The sequence below is a fragment of the Coregonus clupeaformis genome, chromosome 7 (genome assembly GCF_020615455.1).
Source record: "Coregonus clupeaformis isolate EN_2021a chromosome 7, ASM2061545v1, whole genome shotgun sequence".
In the NCBI taxonomy this organism is placed as follows: domain Eukaryota; kingdom Metazoa; phylum Chordata; class Actinopteri; order Salmoniformes; family Salmonidae; genus Coregonus; species Coregonus clupeaformis.
In genome coordinates, this window is record NC_059198.1 from 10,452,712 (window position 1) to 10,471,982 (window position 19,271).

The 19,271-nt window shown below is 44.5% G+C and overlaps 1 protein-coding gene across 4 annotated transcripts; it reads right to left on the reverse strand.

The window, feature by feature from the left end:
• Window positions 1–757: 757 nt before the first annotated feature.
• LOC121569007 (sterol regulatory element-binding protein 2-like) lies at window positions 758–18,378 on the reverse strand. 4 transcript variants are annotated; one of them, XM_041879585.2, is made up of 19 exons: window positions 18,056–18,378; window positions 10,830–11,363; window positions 10,464–10,612; window positions 10,124–10,273; window positions 9,598–9,873; window positions 9,195–9,306; window positions 8,941–9,092; window positions 8,594–8,798; window positions 8,237–8,412; window positions 7,800–8,049; window positions 7,502–7,671; window positions 7,199–7,370; window positions 6,964–7,081; window positions 6,758–6,861; window positions 6,302–6,434; window positions 5,447–5,621; window positions 2,947–3,123; window positions 2,734–2,848; window positions 758–2,578 (listed from the first exon to the last, which is right to left on the reverse strand). In XM_041879585.2, exons 1-19 carry the CDS (start codon window positions 18,156–18,158, stop codon window positions 2,358–2,360), a joined length of 3,492 nt encoding a protein of 1,163 aa, XP_041735519.1. In that variant the 5' UTR covers window positions 18,159–18,378; the 3' UTR covers window positions 758–2,357. The 4 variants fall into 4 exon arrangements, with proteins under 4 accessions (XP_041735519.1, XP_041735520.1, XP_041735518.1 ...); XM_041879586.2 differs by having other exon boundaries at window positions 10,130–10,273; window positions 10,458–10,612; XM_041879584.2 differs by having other exon boundaries at window positions 758–2,575; window positions 10,458–10,612.
• Window positions 18,379–19,271: the final 893 nt, after the last annotated feature.

Consider the following 19,271-nt stretch of genomic DNA (forward strand, 5'->3'; position numbering starts at 1 on the left):
ATCCAGAAAACAATACATACAAAGGGGAAAACATTAGATGAGATATTTTGTAACATTATAAATCGTAGTAATTCCATTCACTGCAAAAGGTTGGTTGTGCAGCACTTACTAGCCCACACTAACCAGTCTGATAAATTCAATCTGAAGTAACGGAGCAGATACAAGGGACATGGTTGGGTAAATTGACATCATACACCTTCTTGTGGTGTATACGGCTGGTTTGAGCAAGAAGACATACAGTAGGTCTTTCTCATATTAGGGTAAAGTGTATGAACACATTTCTGTGCATTGGAGTCCATGTCAAAAACACTACAAAGTGCCAATAATGATGTCCTATAAACTGCCATACTAATTACTTGGACAACAGTACTTCCTGCATAAAATATTAGGATAACTCCTTTATCCTAATTTTAAAAAAGTAACTCCTTCGCACTCCTTGCCTTGACAATATAAAACAATAAAGAAACAAGATTGCTCAACAACAAAAAAATATTACAGCCATTAAAATCAGAACACAAAGATGAGAATGACGAAAGTGACAAAGTCTAGCCAACAGACAATACAATTAAAAGTAATTGGACTGAGATTCCACAATGATAGCTCTGACACTGAAAACATCAAGGCCATTATGCTCGAGATTCCCAATCCCACCATCTACAGCAGGGTTCTTCAATTCCGGTCCTGGAGGGCCGAAACACTTCTGTTTTTTATTTCTACCTGGTAGTTAATTGCACTCACCTGGTGTCCCAGGTCTGAATTAGCCCCTGATTAGAAGGAGAGGATGAAAAACAGAGGTGTTTCGGCCCTCCAGGACCGGAATTGAAGAACCCTGACACAGACTACACTTCCCAGGAACTCCTCTTCACCAATGGATCACTGTGGCTTAAACTGGCAAGGCACCCTGTGACCACTTCAATGAATAGATTGGTCAGAATCAACCTTACTAGTGACAGTGACCGAACTGCCCATTACACAAACCATTTAACCTTCCTACAGAGTTGAGGGTACCTTCTTTCTACCCATTCGTTTCCCCTCTCGCATAGGTAAGAACATCTTGCTTTACTCTATTCAAGACTGCTGTCTCTACATGGCTACAGAATGTACAATCTATATACAATCACAACTGCTATACTGTGTATGCGACTGACTGTGTGCATGTGTATATGTGTGTAACCTGTATAAAGAATTGGGCTTTGATTTTCCATTTAGGGTGACTCTCCAATCCATGAACCTTTTTTCTTGTTGAAAAATAAATTGCACTTTTACAGTGCTGGCCCATTAATATTGCACTGCACTGCTGAGTCTAAATAAAGCTGATCTGAATACTGTACGACTACTGTCAACTGTCACCATGCCAACTGGTGTGGTACTATATTGCGCTAGAGTACACTGGCATTGTACAGTCAATGAGGTAGATATAAATAGATACTACTCTGCACTGTACTGTGAGAAGCAAGTTATTTTGCATTGTACAGTAGAGGCTAGAGGGTGACTATCAAAGCTAGAATGCACTGAAGCCACAGTAGGTCTCCTTGCGTTGAACTATTGTATTGGTCAGTCAAAAACACATACATTTTAAATGTATCATTGTGAAGCTTGGACGTACATTACATTTTAGCATGTAGCATCTATAACCTGTGGACTGCCAGTGCATGTGCTGCCCGTCATCTACCTGTGACCTTACAGCTCTGTCAAAAAGCTTTAGACACGACGAGCACAACCTCTTGTGGATGAAGGTCCATTCAACGTGGGGAACAATTCAAAATAACTGTTGGCTGATTAGCCAAGCAAAGAGAGAGACTGAATTGTATGTAGATGAGAGACCCAGTGGCAGCCATTTTGGTCCTTTTTCCCTTAGGGGCCTGTAAGCAGATTCCCTCTACGCTAAGCAGTGTTAGCAACGTTACAGTGTTAGTATTATACCAGTGAGCATACGAGAAAGCATGTGCAGTGGTCCAGTGTATGGGCCGCATTATATCCTATTTCCTTCTGTGTGGCTATGGGGGTGTTGACATTAAATATGACACTGCCAGAATGTTAATAGTAGTCAATGTTCAGGCTGGCAGTGTGAAGATTGAAGGTCCCTTTTGGTGTCACTCCTGTACAGTGATAGGTCCATGATATACGACTGTTTGCGTAGTTGACTATTAGATGCTGTGTGGAAATGGCTGACTAGTAATTTATCAGTGCTATGTGTGTAGGGCTAGGTGACTATTCTGGGATCTGTATGAGTGGGCTAAATTCTAATATGTGGTGGAGAATAACTCATCACTGATCAGTACTTGAGTGAGTAGATCACCAGTCAGCGTTACTGTGTGTGGGTCTAACTGATCTGAGATCTGTGTGAGGGGGAATCATCAGGAGGCAGCGATGGTGGTGCCCCCGCTGAGGCGGAGCAGGATCTGCTGGCAGTCCTGTAGGGATCGGCGGTCGCCCACTCGCTCAAGGGTGCGCTTGGCCTCAGCCAGCAGGCGGGCGCGGTGCCCTGGTGGGGTCAGCAGGGGTAAGGGTAGGTGGCGGCACGCCAGCAGGATGGCATGAGCCCTTTCACGCTCACCCAGAACACAGTCACCCTCTGCTGGAGGGAGGAGGAGCGAAAAGTAAAGAGATAAGATCTGTAAATTAGCTGAAGGGTGGAAAGCACTACATTTGTTCTAATTTGACATCAAAAACAAATTTGATATCAACTTCAATGGCATCATTCATGATAATAATTGAAGTGCGTGTCCTTACCCGTGGTGTATCCAGGGTTGTTGGTCCTGCGTCGGAGGCTGTGCTCCAGTAGCTGGTGTGTGCGGGTGGGACTGGCTCCAGCCATCAGCCTCACTGTGGTCTCATGCAGGAACACCTGGGGGAGGGCAAGAGCGGGAACACACTTACATTATTACACCACGAATATCCATGAATAATCCATGAACAAGCCGTCTGGTCTGAAGCCCTAGTTACCTTGTGTTGTGCCCGTCTGTAGCATTGTCCCAGCCTTCGCAACGAACTCAGGTCCCGCTGGAATCCAGCCAATTGGGAGCCAGGGGCAGGGCCTGGCTCCCCATTGCTGCTACTTCCTCTTTGCCATAGGCTGGTCCTGAGGGTCAGCAAGAGGTCACAGACCAGGAGCTCCACCCCCTTTGGTATTGGAAAGACAACAGTAAGGCAGACATAAAAAAAACTGTTGAACTACGTAATAAATGACTACACAATGAGTTATGGATACTAATAGAGGTATATGGGACAGTACATGCACCGTAAGTAATGTCTTGTCCTGGATATGGTGTGATATGTTGCAGGTGCCTGCAGATTCGGGAGGCCTCTGTACTGCACTGCAGACACATTGCACTGGGCTGCAGGATCATGCAATGCAACTACAATGCACCACAGCCACCCCCTACCACCCACACACACATAGCCTCTACTATACCTAGCTAGTGTCAGCTTGTGCCTGTGCTTTTGTGAGTCAAACGAGCACCCATGCAACTGTCACAGTGTGCAGTATATGTTTGTTCATGGTGTTTGTGTGTGTGTGTGTGTGTAGTATGACCAAAGGGCACCGTGAATCAACCAAACTCCATTACAACCTTTACTGCATGTATATACACAAAGGTTAGAGTTGGTTTAAATATAAATCACAGAGAGTGCATACAGTGAGGGAAAAAAGTATTTGATCCCCTGCTGATTTTGTACGTTTGCCCACTGACAAAGAAATTATCAGTCTATCATTTTAATGGTAGGTTTATTTGAACAGTGAGAGACAGAATAACCAAAAAAAAATCCAGAAAAACGCATGTCAAAAATGTTATAAATTGATTTGCATTTTAATGAGGGAAATAAGTATTTGACCCCCTCTCAAATCAGAAAGAATTCTGGCTCCCAGGTGTCTTTTATACAGGTAACGAGCTGAGATTAGGAGCACACTCTTAAAGGGAGTGCTCCTAATCTCAGCTTGTTACCTGTATAAAAAGACACCTGTCCACAGAAGCAATCAATCAGATTCCAAACTCTCCACCATGGCCAAGACAAAAGAGCTCTCCAAGGATGTCAGGGACAAGATTGTAGACCTACACAAGGCTGGAATGGGCTACAAGACCATCGCCAAGCAGCTTGGTGAGAAGGTGACAACAGTTGGTGCGATTATTGGCAAATGGAAGAAACACAAAATAACTGTCAATCTCCCTCTGCCTGGGGCTCCATGCAAGATCTCACCTCGTGGAGTTGCAATGATCATGAGAACAGTGAGGAATCAGCCCAGAACTACACGGGAGGATCTTGTCAATGATCTCAAGGCAGCTGGGACCATAGTCACCAAGAAAACAATTCGTAACACACTACGCCGTGAAGGACTGAAATCCTGCAGCGCCCACAAGGTCCCCCTGCTCAAGAAAGCACATATACATGCCCGTCTGAAGTTTGCCAAAGAACATCTGAATGATTCAGAGGAGAACTGGGTGAAAGTGTTGTGGTCAGATGAGACCAAAATCGAGGTCTTTGGCATCAACTCAACTCGCCGTGTTTGGAGGAGGTGGAATGTTGCCTATGACCCCAAGAACACCATCCCCACCGTCAAACATGGAGGTGGAAACATTATGCTTTGGGGTGTTTTTCTGCTAAGGGGACAGGACAACTTCACCGCATCAAAGGGACGATGGACGGGGCCATGTACCGTCAAATCTTGGGTGAGAACCTCCTTCCCTCAGCCAGGGCATTGAAAATGGGTCATGGATGGGTATTCCAGCATGACAATGACCCAAAACACACGGCCAAGGCAACAAAGGAGTGGTCCTCTGTAGCTCAGCTGGTAGAGCACGGCGCTTGTAACGCCAAGGTAGTGGGTTCGATCCCCGGGACCACCCATACACAAAAATGTATGCACGCATGACTGTAAGTCGCTTTGGATAAAAGCGTCTGCTAAATGGCATATTATTATTATTATTATTAAAGGAGTGGCTCAAGAAGAAGCACATTAAGGTCCTGGAGTGGCCTAGACAGTCTCCAGACCTTAATCCCATAGAAAATCTGTGGAGGGAGCTGAAGGTTCGAGTTGCCAAACGTCAGGCTCGAAACCTTAATGATTTGGAGAAGATCTGCAAAGAGGAGTGGGACAAAATCCCTCCCGAGATGTGTGCAAACCTGGTGGCCAACTACAAGAAACGTCTGACCTCTGTGATTGCCAACAAGGGTTTTGCCACCAAGTACTAAGTCATGTTTTGCAGAGGGGTCAAATACTTATTTCCCTCATTAAAATGCAAATCAATTTATGACATTTTTGACATGCGTTTATCTGGATTTTGTTGTTATTCTGTCTCTCACTGTTCAAATAAACCTACCATTAAAATTATAGACTGATCATGTCTTTGTCAGTGGCAAACGTACAAAATCAGCAGGGGATAAAATACTTTTTTCCCTTCACTGTATATTAACTTGCATCCTAAACACCCGTATTTTGGGAGACTACCTTGTTGAGCCAGTTGCCAGACTGGGCGGACAGGGGAACAGAGATGCTGGTGCGCAGGTAGCCGCTGGCCCTGTCACAGTGAGACAGACAGGCCACCACCCCCTCTCCCTTCAGAGGAGACAGGCTCATCTGCACCGCCTTACACAGCAGCAGCACAGCCTTGGGCAACGGGTGACTTCAGGACGACAGGGAGAACAACAGAGGGTTATGGCAATGCTTCTAATGTCATTTACATACACATCACTGGCACCATGCTCCAACACTTTCAGGACTACTTGAAACAGTGCCTGAGGAAGGCCTGCAGCATCATCAAGGACCCAACACACCCCAGCCACGAGCTGTTCACTCCCTTACAGTCAGGTAGACGGTATCGGAGCATGATGTCTGATACCAACAGGCTCAGAGACAGTTTCTATCTACAAGCCATCAGACTGCTTAACACTTGAACTGGACTGACCACCTGCTCTGATTCTCCGCACCTTAGTACACATGCACTCACACACACAAGTATATATACACATTCATGCTACCCACACATCACAACTGATACCAGACCCTTATTATGATTGCTAAATACTGCACAATTTAAAAACTTGCTCCCCAAAACACATGTAAATATTGGACTATAAATTGTACCTTCCTGTATTATACTTATGCTAAAATGTTTATTATATTCTACTGAGACATTTACTTTATGTTCATATTCTTATCTTTTATTATTTCTTATTGTTATTGCATTGTCGAGAAGGAACCTGTAAGTAAGCATTTCGTTGGACGGTGTATACCAATTGTTTCTCAAAACATATGACTAATAAAACTTGAAACACACACATAAGACAAACAAAGTATACTGACTCAATGGTATGGAGAGCTCTGGGCATTCGCTCTGCTTCTGCCAGCAGCGACCTCACAGCGACATCATCCCCTTGCAGCCAATGGACAGCAGCCTTTAGGACCAACGCCCACCAGCGACTCACTGGGTCTGCCACTAAGCAGAGAAGAGATTACATGAAAACATTATAGACTTCCTATGGGGAGGATGTCACACTTAAAGACAAAGGGTGAAAACGTGCAACAAATCAACTGTGGCATCAAGAGGTTTAACAAAAAAAATTCACATGTTAAATTGAATAAGTCAATTATGTTAATCATAAACTCTATCTTTAGTGTTCAAGATACATTTGAGAAAAAATCTAAAAACACATTCACAGCATCTGATCCTCCCAGGAAACAAAGATAAGAGAAATATGTAAATAAATCTGTCCCACACAGAGCATGGTGTGGTTCACACTGACGTGTGCATTCCAGTACCTGGCATGGTGGTGTGATTAGGCAGGGCTGGGAAGGGAGGAGAGGGGGACTCCTCTGTGCAGCTGTTCAACAGCTGGAGAAACTCCAAGGCACTGGAGAACTCCCTGAGAGAGAGAGAGAGAGAGAGCGAGAGAGTAGAAAAGTAAACATTTTAACATAGGTAAACTGGGCAGAGTGACTGGGCACTGTGAGGACCCTGCCCTTACCCCGAGTCGTTCTTGGGCTTGCCTGCCTCCGTGTCAGTGTGGGGCTGGATGAGGGAGTGCACAGCTCTCTCCAGTAGCTTCTCACAGAAACAACGATGCAGCTGGGCGATGGGGTCAGCTAGAGGAAAGAGAGAAAGAAAGAAAGATAATTAAATGGCCTAATTGTTGCTTAATTGTTACATGAGGGCATTTCTGTATACCCTATTAGCTCTTCCTTCGACTTTGTTGTTCACACCTGGGTCTCTCTGGGAAGTGTACACGCCCTCTCTGCTCTCAGACTTCACAGACCAATCACAGCTGAGGAAGAACTGCCTGCCCAATGGGGTGAAGAGCCAGTGCAGACAGTCAGGGATGGGCTTGGAGTCTGATTGGCTGGCCACACCCTCAGCACAGCACAACAGGTAACCCTGGGACACAGACATGTGAGATGACAGTGAGTGGATAGTATCAGAGATATCATTACCATAGCAGTAATGGAGGGATGTGGAGGGTTAGTAATGGAGGAGGAGAGGATGGCGGGATGCCCTGAGACACTCACAGGCAGGCAGGAGAGGTGGTGGCCCAGTACAGTGCGCAGAGCTGTTGCCACAGTGACATAGATCTGGGCCTGCTGGGAGGGGGCCATCTTGCTTTGGGCGCTCTCACTGAGGTTGACGGCACTCATAGACAGAGACAAAGCCCACAGGCCACTGCGCTGGGGAAGCTTCCCTACACACAGAGAGAGAGAGAAGTTACAGACATCAGAGGATGGGGTACTACTGTGTTATGTTATCATGTTTACAATGACTAATGATACTGATCTAGGCTCAATGTTCTTGACTATTCAGTGTAGTCACCTGTGAGCTGCAGCTGGCTCAGCCTATGGTAGACCAGAGCTGCGTCCCGGGAGCTAGTCTTGGACTCTTCCCCCTTGTGCTTCCCACCAACCTGGCGAACCAGCCAGCCCAGAGGGGTGGGGTGATGCAGACAGTAGCGAATCAGGTTCCAGGAGAGGGAGAAGAGGAGGTCCCAACGCGTGGTGGGCAGGGCTCTGGTCAAGACTGACAGGCAGGTTTCCAGACTGGCCATGGCTGCTGTATAGTCACCCTGTAGGAGAGGCAAGGTGGGAAAAGCTATAAGAATACTTATGGAACTTGGCATTCATGTACCTATAGACACAGAGAGATGGTATTACCCAATCAGGGCACCAGTTTAAGAGATACTCAAACACAAGTACAGAGAAAAACAATAAGGTAGGGGACAATACTTTAGACATAAAGGGATGTGAACTCACTCTGTTGAGATGTAGGTCTGCTTGTTTACGGTGCCTCCAGAAGGAGACTGATTTGGGCGAGTGGAGTGGGGTGACAGGCTCCCAGAGGTAGAGGACCCTAACACAGCCCCACACCGCCCCAACACCACTCAACACCCACACCGTTAACCATGGCAACAGGCACCAAAGCCAGGTCACTGTGGGAAAGAGGGGGAGGAGTCGGTATAAATTACATATACTCCAATACATCCTCAAAACAACTCACAACTGAGAACTCGTATCAGTAACTACTACTGTTAAGAAAAATGACTGACTATAATAGCCTGCCTTGAATGCAAGACTTGTATGGTCAGTGTAAGGGTAAACTAAGGGGCTGACCAAAGTTCTGGGTCTGGCTGGGTAATGAGAACAGGGTCCTGGAGGCTCCGTTTGCAGAAATCAAGCCAGAGCTGCCCTGGGCCTCAGATCCCAGGAGAGAGGGCAGGGGGTTGAGGGAGAGACAGAAGAAGGTGAGGGCGCAGAGGAGGAGACGAGAGCGATCCATCACGCCCACGGAAGAGGGTGAGCCAGGCTCACTCTTCACCTGAGAGAAGGAAGAGAGAGAAAGAGACAGAATAGTTCAACTACTATGTAAGTGTTCAACCTTCGCAACATTCAATTCAAACCATTTCCACAAACAAAACAAAAAATCACACTTCCTTGACTGTCATCATCACTGTAGCTACCTGTTCATGGTCCAGTAAGGGGCTGCCAGGCTCTGAGTCGATGCAGTATGGAGAGAACTCATGAGGAGATCCAGAACCAGGCTCTGAGGCTGGAGGTGACATCATCAGCATCTCTGGTTTCATCTCCACATCGTCAGACAGCACCACTGACTCTGACAGAGAGAAAGTGAGAGAGAGCCCAATGTGTTCATGAACTGAAGACCTAAATATCAACACAGTTGTGATGGATTAACTAGTAATAATGGGGGACTTACTGTTCTTGCTGTTCATCTTGAGGGCCAGGTTCTCCTGCCGTAGTTTGTGGTTGACCTGCTGCAGGTATTTGATGTAGTCGATGGCTTTCCTCAGCACTCCTGACTTGTGCATCTGCGTACAAACACATTAGCAATGTGTCAGTGTACATTTGGTGAGAGTGCCCTATAAAAACAGGTCTTCCAGTATAACTCCATTCCTCTACTGACTTCCATGCACGCTAAGAAGTCTGTGGTTCAGCCTGTAGCCTAATTAAGTTTGACACCTGTGAAACATTCAAATTGTTCTAGCATGCTCCTCTCTCTAACTTTCTATCCAACTTGGATCACAAAATAAAACTAAACCGACTGTTCCTGTAAGGTCAAAGGTCAATATTGGATTATTATATCACTTGGTTTTCCTGACCTTGGTGTCGCCGCCCATGACTAGGTCTCTCAGCTCCAGGATCTTGTCATTGATGGAGGAGCGGTACCTCTTCTCGATGATGTTGTGGGTGGTCCTCCTCTCCCCCTCCTTCATCACCCCCCCTGGACCCATCACCATCCCCATCCCCTGGTCCATCACCTGCCTGTTCCCACCTACACAGTGGGAGGTGCCTGACGACAGCTGTTTGATGGGCAGCTTGTCTCCGCACCCCATCATGACTGGCACGGTGGTCAGGATGTTACTGCCCATCAGCGTCTGTGAGGGAAGAGTTAAGGTAAGAGTCAGTGATGACATATGAAACAGCTAAGATACTAAGGGGTCGTTGGATGGACCGAGATAGAACAAAGAAGCATGTTCAATGGAAATTCTCTTCTCATCTCCATTTAAAGTACTTTTCAGTCCAAGCATAGGTTTAATCAGGGTCTTTGTGACCGTCCCCATCAGACACTGAACAGAGAGAATAGAAAGAGAGAGAGAGAAGCAGACAGATAGTATAGAGACCTACCGGTACCTGTAGAGTCTGTGTCTGGATGGGATGGGTCAAGGTGGTGATCCCAGGGTTCTGCATGGTGGACAGAACCTGTGTCCCGTCATGCTTCAGGGTGGTCAGAACCAGATTCTCTGTCTTCAGAATCTGAGGCTGGTGGACCAAAAGCTGAGAGAGACCAGGGACACTGGATCAGTTATAACCAATGATGCCGTACACACAGAGTCTATGGTTACAACATGAGTGATAAGTGCTAGGATCTGCATATATTTAGAGAGACTTTATAAAGATTGGACGGAGCTAGTTTTGATTAGGGACTCAAATATTGTAAAGTATGAAGCTTGATACTCACGGGTACCTGTTGAACCTGCTGTTGCATGGTGTGGATTGTAGGTGCTGTGGAGAGAGTCTGGATGGTCTGGCCCGTCTGCAGTAGTCTCTGGTGCTGGATGGTCATGGGTTGAACCTGTGGTGATGTCATTATGCTCTGCATCTGCGGTTGGAGGACTGTAGAAAAAAAGAGAGGTATGGTGTAAGGATACACTGTCAAACAGCACCATTCATATAGAAAAACATGCAGGCCCTATTCATATAGAAAAACATGTAGGACTCGGAATATCTTCACATGATAAACATCTATACTAATTTAAGTGCATTTATAATGAATATCCACTGTTTCCCAGTAACCTAATCTTTTCAGTAAAGAAACAAAGTTGCTCCTAACCTTGGAAGCTTGTAGTGGGACTCTGGTGGCAGATGACAGGGTTCTGGATGAAGCGGGACTGGCCACCGTTGGATGTGATCATCACCGTCTGGGCCTGGGTCTGGATGGGCATAGTCTGGTTGTGGGTCTGGACCAGGGTGTGCACAGGGAAGCTATGTGTCTGCATGGGGATGCTCTGGGTGTGGACCTGGATGGTGGGTTGCTGCTGGGGCTGGGGCTGGATGGCCTGCATCTGGGGCCGGGGCTGGAGCAGGGGAGGGGTGCGGATCTGATGCTGCCCTGAAGAGAACGTCTGGACTGGGGTCTGTGGTGGGGTGAGGGGCAGGGACAGGGACAGGGGGGCCAGTGTTTGGGTGGGGGTAAGGGTCACATTGCTGTTCTGGTAAACTGTGGTAGTGGTGGTGGTCTGGGGTGTCTGTGGGGCTGGGCGTGGGGTGGCCCCTGCACCGTTCTGTAGGGAGCCCGCCGAGGCCATCTGGTCCTCAAAGAGGTCGGGGAAGTCCCCCACCTGGTTGCTGACGAACTGGAGCATCTCTGAGGAGAGACGAATTCAAGGGGTTCATGAGTCTCTGGTAGTGGGTAAGCTAAAATGCACTTTATTCTAAGTCATAAAATCATGTGCAATGGCAATTGATTTAATAGACAACAAATTCGACTTTAGATAGTTAGCATAAAATTGGCTTATTAGACATAATCCATTGGTTAATATGGCCCTCTAATGAGTTAGGGCTACACTGTTGCAGTCAACCTGTCACAAGGAAGGGAGAAAAAAGGAATCTATCAAGAAAGGAATCTCACAAGGAACCAACAGGTCTGTGGATTAATTGCATCACAAATCACACTCTCACCTAACTGACAGCGGTACTGATACGCATTTTGCTGGCCTCACTCACGCATTATTAAAGTATACCCCATAATGACATGAAAACATGTTTTTATAAATGTGGGACAACCACATATCACAGGTAGACTTTTCCTCAATAAAGTAGCTATCAGCAAAGTTAGAGCTAGAAAGGGGGGGGGTCAACAACCTTCAAAGGCCTGCCTTAATCAATTGGTCCTGGAGTTCTTATCACTGCCTAAAACGATTTTTTTTAATGTCGTATAGACCTGGTCTTTTTTTTTTTTTTTTTGCAATCTTTATTAAGAGCTGTCATTTTATTGTGAGGAACTGCAGTTTTATCTGACATTTTTTCAGTTGTCCTCTTATGTGAGTGATCCTTAGTTTCAGGTTATTGTCCTGCTGAAAAGTGAATTTGTCTCCCTGTGTCTGTTGGAAAGCAGACTGAACCAGGTTTTCCTCTAGGATTTTTCCTGTGCTTAGCTCTATTCTGTTTATTTTTATCCTAAAAAAAAAACTCCCTAGTCCTTGCCGATGACAAGCACACCCATAACATGATGCAGCCACCACCATGCTTGAAAATTTGAAGAGTGGTACTCAGTGATGTGTTGTGTCGGATTTGCCTAAAACATAAAGCTTTGTATTCAGGACATAAAGTTAATTTCTTTGCCAAATGTTTAGCAGTTTTACTTTAGTGCCTTATTGCAAACAGGATGCTTGTTTTAGATTTGTTTTGTTTTTTTCTGTACAGGCTTCCTACTTTTCACACTGTCATTTAGGTTAGTATTGTGGTGTAACTACAATGTTGTTGATCCATGCTCAGTGTTCTCCTATCACAGACATTAAACTCTAACTGATTTAGAGATTTAGGTGAAATCCCTGAGCGGTTTCCTTCCTCTCCGGTCTCTGCATTAGGAAGGACGCCTGTATCTTGGTAGTGACTTGTAGTGAGTATATTGATACGCCATCCAAAGTGTAATTAGAACGTCACCATGCTCCAAAGTGTAATTAGAACTTCACCATGCTCAAAGGGATATTCAATGTCTGCTTTTTTAAAGACATTTCAGCTTTTCATTTTTTATTCATTTGTAAAAAAAAATCTAAAAACATAATTCCACTTTGACATTATGGGGTATTGTGTGTAGGCCAGTGACAAAATCGCAATGGTTTAAATTCAGGCTGTAAAGTCAAGGGGTGAATCCTTTCTGAAGGCACTGCAGATTATTAACACACATTAGAAATTGGCCTTGAGTGAAGAGATCACAGGAAAGCCAATAGAGGAAAGAGGAGAATCCACCTCCAGCAGAGACTTACAACAGTGACAATGCTGTTTACTGCCGGGGCAAGGTCACTGAAGGAATTAAGAGAGGTTTATGGAGTGGCAGCCTTGGTTTGATACACTGCTACTGTTCTAGCAGAGTCATGGAAGAGAGCCCAGCCAGCTAGTACTAATAGGAAAGCCTTCAAACAACTAGCCCTGAAAAAAATGACATGGTAATCTAGTACAGACGCCCTGAGAGACCATGAGAATGAGGTAAAAGAGCACCCAGATAAGAACATTACTTCAGCTACAGGTGGAGTATGTCTTGACTGTGGACAGCTTTGTACTGATAAGAGCAGTGGAGTTGCACATGCTAAAAAAATATATGGTTTCAAACCAGTCTTGCAAGAAAAGAGAGTAGCCTACATGTTGAAACTGTTTCTAAAGCCCTCTACTGCAGGGTGTTTAACACTTGTCCATTCATCCTAAGACTACAACATCACAACCATGCCATCTCTCATATCCAGAGGTAGGCTAAATCTTCTCATGTGCTTTACCATTGTCTGGGGTGCATAACAGGCCTACGATCAATGGGAAGAGTGTGCCATTTCTCATTATCAAAATGACAGCTTTACTTAGGCTCACCATTTGCCAATATCATTTTGTCAAGTTTAAAACTGCTGCTGTTAGCAATACTACCTAAATCCCTTCTCTAATGACAATGTCGAAAACATGTCACCTTATACAGAAAGCATGTCCAGAGCATGGGCTTCAAAGGACTTTGGAATTGAAGGACTTTGGCATGGTCTTATAGATTCCACTGTGACAGGAGTGAAAAGTGTCCTGTAGGGACCTATGTATAGATAATGTTGCTAGAATCGGGGTTAAAGAATAATCACGCTTTTATCAATGAGGGGCTGCAACCTTGAACTCACACTTGCGATAAAGAAAGGCCAGACACCTAGGCCAATAAATGCATCCTCCTCCCATTTATGATTATGGTGACACCATTTATCAGCATGCAGCAGCAACTACTCTAAAACCCTTGGATGCAGTGTACCACAGCCTGCTTGGCTTTATCACAGGTGACAGGTTTAATATCACTGGTTGGCTGGACCTCTTAATTCCCTTCATTTCTCATTTTCCTTTACAAAGCTCTTCTGCACAAGCTTCCAACATCTCACTTCTGTTACTGGGATACTTTGGGATTTTGGCAATAATGCCCTTTATCTACTTCCCCAGAGTCAGATGAACTCATGGATACCATTTTTATGTCTCTGTGTCCAGTATGAAGGAAGTTAGAGGTAGTAATGACTTGAACATGTTTCAAGCAGACCACCATAGTCCCCGTGCCCAAGGACCCTAAGATAACCTGCCTAAATGACTACCGACCCGTAGCACTGACGTCTGTAGCCATGAAGTGCTTTGAAAGGCTGGTCATGGCTCACATCAACACCATTATCCCAGAAACCCTAGACCCACTCCAATTTGCATACCACCCCAACAGATCCACAGATGATGCAATCTCTATTGCACTCCACACTACCCTTTCCCACCTGGACAAGACGAACACCTACGTGAGAATGCTATTCATTGACTACAGCTCAGCATTCAACACCATAGTGTCCTAAAAGCTCATCACTAAGCTAAGGATCCTGGGACTAAACACCTCTCTCTGCAACTGGATCCTGGACTTCCTGACGGGCCGCAAACCAGGTGGTAAGGGTAGGTAACAACACATCTGCCACACTGATCCTCAACACGGGGGCCCCTCAGGGGTGCGTGCTCAGTCCCCTCCTGTACTCCCTGTTCACCCATGACTGCATGGCCAGGCACGACTCTAACACCATCATTACGTTTGCCGACGACACAACAGTGGTAGGCCTGATCACCGACAACGATGAGACAGCCTATAGGGAGGAGGTCAGAGACCTGGCCGTGTGGTGCCAGGATAACAACCTCTCCCTCAACGTGACCAAGACAAAGCAGATGATTGTGGACTACAGGAAAAAAAAGAGGACTGAGCACTCTCATCGACAGGGCTGTAGTGGAACAGGTTGAGAGCTTCAAGTTCCTTGGTGTCCACGTCACCAACAAACTATTATGGTCCAAACACACCAAGACAGTCGTGAAGAGGGCACGACAAAGCCATTCCCCCTCAGGAGAGTGAAAAGATTTGGCATGGGTCCTCAGATCCTCAAAAAATTCTACAGCTGCACCATCGAGAGCATCCTGACTGGTTGCATCACCGCCTGGTATGGCAACTGCTTGGCCACCGACCGCAAGGCACTACAGAGGGTAGTGCGTACAGCCCAGTACATTACTGGGGCCAAGCTTCCTGCCATCCAGGACCTCTATACCAGGCGGTGTCAGAGGAAGGCCCTCAAAATTGTCAAAGACTCCAGCCACCCTAGTCATAGACTGTTCTCTCTGCTACCGCACGGCAAGCGGTACCGGAGTGCCAAGTCTAGGTCCAAAATACTTCTCAACAGCTTCTACCCCCAAGCCATAAGACTCCTGAACAGCTAATCATGGCTACCCGGACTATTTGCACTGCCCCCCCACCCCATCTTTTTACGCTGCTGCTACTCTGTTAATTTATGCAGTCACTTTAACTCTACCCACATGTACATATTACTTCAACTACCTCAACTAGCCGGTGCCCCCGCACATTGACTCTGCACCGGTACCCCCCTGTATATATAGCCTCACTACTGTTATTTTATTTTACTTCTGCTCTTTTTTTCTCTCAACCCTTTTTTGTTGTTGTTTTATTTTATTTTTTTATTAAAAATAAATGCACTGTTGGTTAAGGGCTGTAAGTAAGCATTTCACTGTAATGTCTGCACCTGTTGTATTCGGCGCATGTGGCCAATAAAATTTGATTTGATTTGAAGTCTATGGGTATCTACTAGCATGCTAGCATTGAATTATCATGTGAGTAGTTTGTTTTCAGGTCACCATTGTGAATGAGACCCTGGTCTCAAATTGGGCTTTATAAGTGGCTTGTCTAATATTGACAATTCATTGGAATTGTCTGCTTCATCTACCACACCAAAGTAAGACTCACATGCGCATGCGCACGGCTCCACAGGGGGTTGGCTTTCAGAGGCACAGAACAAAACAGAGCCCCAAGCCCCCAGACAAGTGTGACACAAAGGACTAAAACTGTCAAGCGGGGACAGTTTCCTAGGGCTGCTCAGAGCAGAAAAAATAGGTTATGTAACCGGAGCAGCTATTGCATTGGGAATAGCGGGGATAAAAGTCTAGATAGTAGGGCCGGGACAATACCAGTATCGCAATACTCATTAGTATTGTGGTAAGGAAACAAAACACAAAGCGGATTTAACTTCTTTAGGGAAATAGCCCTAATGTTAGAAACAAACATCATCTTGTCATCCAGTCACATGTAATTATTTTCCAAGCTTTGGCACACTATATTTCACATACAGCAGGTTTATTACGGACCAAAGAGTTTGGTCTGCGTCCTGTTAATTTTTGCCATGGAAAGAAATATCACAATACTGGTATCGTCACAGCCCTACTAGGTAAGGCTATGCAGACACCTTCTGAGGGGGGCCCTTAGTTCCAAGACTTAAATAGCCTAGATCTCATATAAAAATATATAATTTAAAACACAAGTGAGTTTCTAATTGCATTAGGCACCTATAGAGACAAACAAAAGATTATGTAGCAGCAGAGTTGCCCACCATCAAACTATTTAAGAGCTTTGGACTACATCTGGGTACCCTTTTAAAAAAGTTTAAAATTGCTATCCAATTTACTGATATGTTTTCCTTTATATAGGAATAACACTGGACCAATTCAACTTACCAAATATTTATTGTGGGGAGGAGTACATTTTGCATAAATAATTTAAGACTAAATTGAGTTAGACTCATACACAACATTCTCTTTTTCTCGTTATATTGTTGTACCCAAGACAAGGGGTCAAAACTCTTTGCATACCTCTCTTTTTAACACTAAAGAGGGATTACATAGCATAGCCTCTGGGGTCTCTTAGTTCCTGCACTGCAATGGGTCCCATCTATCCCATATTGTATGACAGCGACAAATCAGTTCGGTGACTTAGCATTCAGTAATTGGAATCCGGTGACCTGCGCCGGTCAATTCTGTGTCCAAAGCTCCATCCTTTCACAGTGTGCCAAGAGTAAAACTGCTGTTTTGATAAGAAGGGAACAGGGATGCTGTCGCCATATTGAGTCATTGTGCTAAGCCTATGAATGAGCAGGGTGAAGCAGACATGTTTGCCCGTCAAAAAACAGAAGGGGTATTAATGATAGACAATGCTAGTCACTTTCTTCTCCATTATTGATTAACAAACCCTCAACGGTATGACAGCCAGGAAAGAGGTAGACAAGCATGACAAAAAAAACAGCTCAGAACAAAATGTAATGAAGAACATATAGATAAATAAGAAACAAGTAAAACTAGGCTAATAAGCCACTGGGAAAGTATAAGGATATTTTTGCCTACCAATAATTGTATGACAGCTCACAGTTGTGAGTCACACTCAGTTACATTTGAGGAGTTGTTTATTCACACACACACACTAAACTGTTGCATGACCACTGAGCTGTAGGCAAACCACCCCTTTAAAATATGCTTGAATGTAAAACGCGATTGCAATATTAATCATCAGTGACACAGAATAATTTAAGCAAACTATTGTTTAGAAATGTAAAATAGTGGAGTGCTAAGTGTATCTAAGTATCCTATACAACGCCCAAAAACAAAAGGGTGAAGAAGTTCCAATCCTATGGAATCCACAATAGTTTCATGGTTGACGACACTGTCCTCCTGCCAATGTTTGACACAGACAAAGTATATCATTATTTATATACTATTTTAATGTGAGTTGCATCATAATTAGCTAGTCTAAATACAGTAGCTATATGTAAATGTAACCAATGCTGACTATCAACAAGCGGCTTGCTTGACACATGATACACATCACCACCGACTCCTGCCGGCCTTATCGCAACGAGGACACATAATACTGTCAGAAAGCGGAAAGCAAATAGGCCACAACAAACTTTCGTGGACAAACACACACAATAATTCCATATTCTCTCATCAATTATGACATAAACAGTCACTCACCATCGATGTCTCCCAGTGTAAATTCGTCCCCTAGTTCTGACAAAGTCGGATCCATATTTTCCATAGTCGAGATGTACTCCCCACTAACGTTACTGTCCATCATGAAATTCAGAACTTCGCCTCCCCGGCTTTAACCCGGAGGTTGCTGAAGGAAAGAACCAATATGTTTGAAGCGTTAACAACGCATAAGGTCACTTTATCTTAGCTCGAAGTTTATTAAACTATCCGAGGAAGGGTAACACTTCACCGATGCCCCAGAGAGGCCGATTTCTATTTAGATAAACTAATTTACGACTTAGACGTCGCCATCTTGTTTTCCACTACTTACGTCATTTACCAACAGCGTTTGTGAACCAGGACGACTCCTGATTGGCTTAATCCTGGCTGTTGTTGTCATGAGACCAGGCACCATTGTCCAATAGAAATGTCACCCTTACCGTGGCCTGACAGTACGTCAACCATCAGAAGCTTTCTTGAAATTTGCATTGACTCCGCCCAATAATTTCCTTTTAAAAAAGAGCCCATCCGAAGAGATTCACCCTAATAAATATTTAATAACATCTCTTGACTTTATGTATGAGCCCGCCCCGTCTATACAGCATTATTCATTTTCTGGCTAGCCCCAGATGTTACGCAATACCTACCATCAGGATATGAATTACACAGTAATAATTTAAAAGTTCACTAATTACAAATTAAAATTCTCATGTTTGTGGGAAAAATATCCAGTTGTTAGACGGTATCAAACTGACCTCAAGTATAAATACATTAGTTACATTTTGTATACACAAGTAACATTTTATACAGATTTTCATCAAAGTCAAGAAATACTGCCTTCTTTCATTAAAAAAAAATACTTGTTGCATGACTGTTAGTATGTCAGTGACTGATATGTGATATCAAAATAAATGAAATAGTAAATTGTTATTCAGTACTGTTACTAAACACAGTCACTTCTGTGTGTGTGTGTGTGTGTGCCTAAAGTCTAATTCCTTGATGCGTCAACTGAGCTGAGGGTAACATACTATTTCTTAAAATCCACATCCTTGCATTAACCCCAGTTGTTTCTTATTTATTCTGTGTCCTCAATATGAATGTAGATCTATATAAAACAAAAAAATGACAAGGACAGACATTTTTTAAATCAGATTTTATTTTATGGATTTCAATTATTTCCCCTTCAAAAAGCCACAATACTGCAACTTAATACATAATG

Excerpts from the sequence above, each read along its gene's own strand:
- LOC121569007 (XM_041879583.2), bottom strand. The coding sequence starts at position 18,158 with ATGATGGACAGTAACGTTAGTGGGGAGTACATCTCGACTATGGAAAAT. Across the intron at positions 10,613-10,829 it reads TCCCACTACAAGCTTCCAAG|TCCTCCAACCGCAGATGCAG; the intron begins GTTAGGAGCAAC and ends TTTTTTCTACAG. Across the intron at positions 9,093-9,194 it reads CAAGATGAACAGCAAGAACA|AGTCAGTGGTGCTGTCTGAC; the intron begins GTAAGTCCCCCA and ends TCTCTCTGTCAG.